This window comes from Pelodiscus sinensis, chromosome 22 (genome assembly GCF_052426305.1).
Source record: "Pelodiscus sinensis isolate ZL-2025 chromosome 22, ASM5242630v1, whole genome shotgun sequence".
Taxonomy (NCBI): domain Eukaryota; kingdom Metazoa; phylum Chordata; order Testudines; family Trionychidae; genus Pelodiscus; species Pelodiscus sinensis.
In genome coordinates this window covers 20737054-20741874 of record NC_143073.1, presented here as the reverse complement: position 1 = coordinate 20741874, position 4821 = coordinate 20737054, and the positions used below count along the sequence as shown (strand labels likewise).

At 65.2% G+C, this 4821-nt stretch overlaps 1 protein-coding gene across 1 annotated transcript; it reads right to left on the bottom strand.

The window, feature by feature from the left end:
* Positions 1-846: 846 nt before the first annotated feature.
* Positions 847-4597, bottom strand: HSPB6 (heat shock protein family B (small) member 6). The gene is made up of 3 exons (XM_025182203.3): positions 4350-4597; positions 1381-1503; positions 847-1305 (listed from the first exon to the last, which is right to left on the bottom strand). The coding sequence occupies exons 1-3, from the start codon at positions 4542-4544 to the stop codon at positions 1108-1110; spliced, it is 516 nt and encodes a 171-aa protein (XP_025037988.2). The 5' UTR covers positions 4545-4597; the 3' UTR covers positions 847-1107.
* Positions 4598-4821: the final 224 nt, after the last annotated feature.

The window sequence follows — 4821 nt, the reverse complement described above, 5'->3', positions numbered from 1 at the left end:
CTCACGTGTGTGTGTGTGTGTGTGGGGGGGGGGGAGGTGTATCCCCCGCCCCTCTGACCATGGGCATGTGTGCTGTTCACCTCCCCTCATGCTAACAGCTGCCCAGGGACGCCCCGGCTGTGTGTCAGAACCAAGTAACAGGCGCACTGTGCTCTCCAGGGGCTAGGCATTCCCCCCTGCCATGCACAGCCCTGGGCACTGCCCCCCACCTGCCACACACAGCTGTGTGTATTGCCCTGGGTATTGCCCCCACCATAAGAATGACCACACTGGGTCAGACCAAAGTCCTGTCAACTGACAGCGGCCAAGGCCAGATGCTCCAGAAGGAGTGAACAGAACAGGGGATCACCAAGTGATCCATCCTCTGTCACCCATTCCCAGCATCTGACAAACAGAGGATGCCCTCCCCGGCTACCAACCATTTCTGAACCTATCCTCCGTGAACTTTGCTAGCTCTTTTTTGAGCCCTGTGAAAGTCTTGGCCTTCACTGCCTCCTCCAGCAAGGAGTTCCACAGGTTGACTGTGGTGTTTGACAAAATGCTTCCTTTTGCTTGTTTTAAACCTGTTATCAATCCATTTTGTTTTGTGACCCTCTAGTTCTGATGTTAATGGGTGCAGAGCTCTGCATTCCCTACCCCCTGGGCACCATGTGCTCCCCACTACATCCTGGCTGCTACGTGCCATCTGCCCCCACTGCCACCCAACCCCAATCAGCTTCATCCCCACCTTCCCAGCCGGGCACAGGTGCCTCCCACAGCCCCCATTGCTGAATCCACCGTCCCTCTAGCACCCCTGGGTGAAGCCCCCCCTGGCAGCGCCCCTAGAAACAGCACAGGGAGCTGTGGTCCAGCAGGTGAGTGGTGTTTATTAGCAGAGCGCTGGCTCCGTGCAGAACCAGTACCCCCCGTGGGAAATCCAGGACCCCGCCAAGCAGCTGCTGGGGTAAGGAGCAAACCCCGGCTCCCTGTGCCCTGGGACGCACTCGGCTCTCCGCGCCCCTAGCCTGGAGGGGAGCCCCTGCAATTGTGTAGTCCCGAGGGGGTGTCCCGAGTCAGGGGAGTTGGGCCTCAGGCTCTGGGGGGGGGAGCAGAGCGGATCCTTGGCCCCTATTTCCCAGTCACGGCAGGGGTCTGCTGCCGGGCGATGGGCACAGTGCGCTCCTGGGCCTTGCCCTCTGGCTTGGTGGGCGCCGTGATGGAGAGGATGCCGTCGGGCGAGAGGGCCGAGGTGATGGTGGCAGGGTCCACGCCCCGGGGCAGCCCGTAGCGCCGGTGGAATTCACGGGAGATGTAGCCGTGCTCGTCCTGGGGGCAAGAGAGGGGGCGTCAGAGGGGTGGGGAGGGAAAAGGGCTGGGGGCGCCCTGGGATGGGGACCATACCGGGCGCTCCTCGTGCTTGGCGTGCACCTCCACGTAGTCGCCCACCACCTTCACGCTCAGCTCCTCGGGGGAGAAATGCTTCACGTCCAGCAGCACCGAGAACCGGTCCTTGTCCAGCGACACCTGGGGGGAGACCTGAGTGTTAGGGAAGCTCACAATGCTTGGGTGGGGTTGGGCAGTGCTGGGGGAAGCTCACAGCGCTGGGGGGATGGGGTTGAGCACTGCCAGGGGAAGCTCGCAGCGCTGGGAGGATGAGGATGGGCACTGCCAGGGGAAGCACGCAGCGCTGGGAGGATGGGGATGGGCACTGCCAGGGGAAGCTCGCAGCGCTTGGAGGATGAGGATGGGCACTGCCAGGGGAAGCTTGCAGCGCTGGGAGGATGAGGATGGGCACTGCCAGGGGGAAGCTCGCAGCGCTGGGAGGATGAGGATGGGCACTGCCAGGGGGAAGCTCGCAGCGCTGGGAGGATGAGGATGGGCACTGCCAGGGGAAGCTCGCAGCGCTGGGAGGATGGGGTTGGGCACTGCCAGGGGGAAGCTCGCAGCGCTTGGAGGATGAGGATGGGCACTGCCAGGGGGAAGCTCGCAGCGCTGGGAGGATGAGGATGGGCACTGTCAGGGGAAGCTCGCAGCGCTGGGAGGATGAGGATGGGCACTGCCAGGGGAAGCTCGCAGCGCTGGGAGGATGAGGATGGGCACTGCCAGGGGAAGCTCGCAGCGCTGGGAGGATGAGGATGGGCACTGCCAGGGGAAGCTCGCAGCGCTTGGAGGATGAGGATGGGCACTGCCAGGGGAAGCTCGCAGCGCTTGGAGGATGAGGATGGGCACTGCCAGGGGAAGCTCGCAGTGCTTGGAGGATGAGGATGGGCACTGTCAGGGGAAGCTCGCAGCGCTGGGAGGGGGATGGGATGGGCACTGCCAGGGGAAGCTTGCAGCGCTGGGGGGGGGATGGGCTGGGCACTGCCAAGGGACGCTCGCCGCACTGGGGGGATGGGCTGGGCACTGCCAAGGGAAGCTCGCCGCACTGGGAGCCAGGGCTGGGCAATGTGGAGGGAAGCTCGCAGCACTGGGGTCCTGTCTGTCGCACATGGGGCTGCCCCTGCCCGTGAGGGGCTCAGCCTGAGGGAGGGAGGGTGGAATAGTGGGGTGCAGGGTGGGGGGCTCAGGACCTGGCTGTCCTGCCCCTGGCAGGCAGCCTGACCAGCTGGCAGCAGGCTCTGCACAGCACAGGAATGTTACCTTAATAGGGCAGGTTCTGCGTTCCCCTGCTCCCCCCCTCACGGGGCCCCAAGGGGTGTGGGCACCCACACTCCAGTCTGCCTGTGTACAGCAGCACCCTGCCCAACGCGGGGGAGCTGGCAGCCCCTGGGGTATTTGAGGTACGGGGCTGGCAGACAGGGTTTGGGGAGCAGAGAGAATGTGGCCATGCGTTGATGTGGGGGTGTAGGGAAGCTGACGCATGGATCTGGGGATACAAGCAGCACAGGAAACACCTAGATTTGGGAGTTCGGAGAGCAGAGGCTAGTCTGTGAAGGGGGTGCGGGGAGGGACAGAAGGGCTGTGGGTTATAGGGGGCAGCAAGGGGCCATGACCAGAATTGGGAGTACAGGGTGGGGAGCTGTGCATGGAGTTAGGGGTGCACAGAGAGTGGGGGACATTCATGGCCTGGGTGGGGCTGTGTAGGAGGAAGGGGAGCATGCACCTACCTGGGGGAGCCAGCAGTGAGGAGATGTAGAGAGCTTGGGGGTGGGGGGGGGGCAGGGCAGGTGTTGCAGGGATGGGGTAAGGATTTGGGGTGCAGCAAGGGGCAGGGACCGGTGCAGTGAGGGGATGTAGTGATGTGGGGGTGTAGGAGCTCAGTGGGCAGTGAAAGGTGCAGGATTTGGGGGCACAGTGAGGAGTGCAATGATTGGGAGTCAGTGAGGGGGTACAAGGATTTGGGGTACAGCAAAGATGATGCTGGGAGTTTGGGAGCAGTGAATGGGAGGGATTTTGGCATGCAGGGAGGGTGAGCCAGGAATGTGGGGCAGGATTGGTGCAGTGGGGGTACAGGGATTGGAGGTAATGGGGTGCAGGGTTTAGGGGTGCAGGGATTGAAGGCAGTAAGGGGGCAGGGATTGGGGTACAGGGAGTGGGGGTGCAGGGATTACGGATGCAGGGTTTAAGGGTACAGGGATTGGAGGCAGTGGGGGGTGCAGGGATTAGGAGTGCCGGGCCTGGAGGCAGTGGGGGGGATTGGGGTGCAGGGATAGAGGCAGTAGGGGTGCAGAGATGTATCTAGTTGGAGGGCCCAATGATTGAGGGCCAATGGGAGCACAGAGATCAGCGCGCTGGGATTGGGGCAGTGAGGGGTGCTGGGATCGGGCGCTGGGATCAGGGCAGCGAAGGGCGCTGGGATCGGGGCGCTGGGATCGGGGCAGCGAGAGGTGCTGAGATCGGGGCAGCGAGAGGTGCTGGGATCAGGGCAGCGAGAGGTGCTGGGATCGGGGCAGCGAGGGGCGCTGGGATCGGGGCAGCGAGAGGTGCTGGGATCGGGGCAGCGAGGGGCGCTGGGATCGGGGCGCTGGGATTGGGGTAGCGAGGGGCGCTGGGATGGGGGTGCTGGGATCGGGGCAGCGAGGGGTGCTGGGATTGGGGCGCTGGGATTGGGGCAGCGAGAGGTGCTGGGATCGGGGCAGCGAGGGGCGCTGGGATCGGGGCGCTGGGATCGGAGCAGCGAGAGGTGCTGGGATCGGGGCAGCGAGGGGCGCTGGGATCGGGGCGCTGGGATCGGGGCAGCGAGGGGCGCTGGGATCGGGGTGCTGGGATCGGGGCAGCGAGGGGCGCTGGGATTGGGGTGCTGGGATCGGGGCAGCAAGGGGAGCTGGGATCGGGGCAGCGAGGGGCGCTGGGATTGGGGCGCTGGGATCGGGGCAGCAAGGGGAGCTGGGATCGGGGCACGAGAGGTGCCTGCCCCGCCCCTGACCCACCTCGGAGAGGCCGGTGTCGGGCAGGGCCGCGCTGGGCAGCCGGCTGTAGAGGGGGCCGAGCCCAGCGGGGCAGAGGGCAGCCAGCTCGCTCTCCAGCAGCCCCTCACCGAAGCGCTGGTCGAAGAGGCGGTTGGCGAGGAAGGGGCTGGGGCCCAGGGGCCGGCGCAGCCAGGGGTGCTGGATGGTGACGTCCATGGCAGCCGGGTCGGGGTGTCCGTCTGTGCCCGCCCTGCACCGGGGCTTTATATCCCACGGGCGTGGAAGGCGCTAGAAGCCTGGGCAAGGAGGATGGCTGGGCTCTGGGCCAAGGGGAGGGCCGGGCTGCCTGCCAGGCCTGCAGGGCCAGGCAGGCCCAGCACAGACGGATGGACAGAGAAGGGTGGATGGGGCGGGCCAAGTCTGGAGCAAGTTAGCAGCCTGGGTCCGGGAGGGGAGGGGGAGCAGTATCTTGGGATGGGGTCCCTCCTGCTCT

Coding starts and splice junctions, on each gene's coding strand:
- HSPB6 (XM_025182203.3), bottom strand. CDS start 4,544: ATGGACGTCACCATCCAGCACCCCTGGCTGCGCCGGCCCCTGGGCCCC. Junction 1,504..4,349: donor CCGACACCGGCCTCTCCGAG/GTGGGTCAGGGG, acceptor GTCTCCCCCCAG/GTGTCGCTGGACAAGGACCG. Junction 1,306..1,380: donor CCAAGCACGAGGAGCGCCCG/GTATGGTCCCCA, acceptor TCTTGCCCCCAG/GACGAGCACGGCTACATCTC.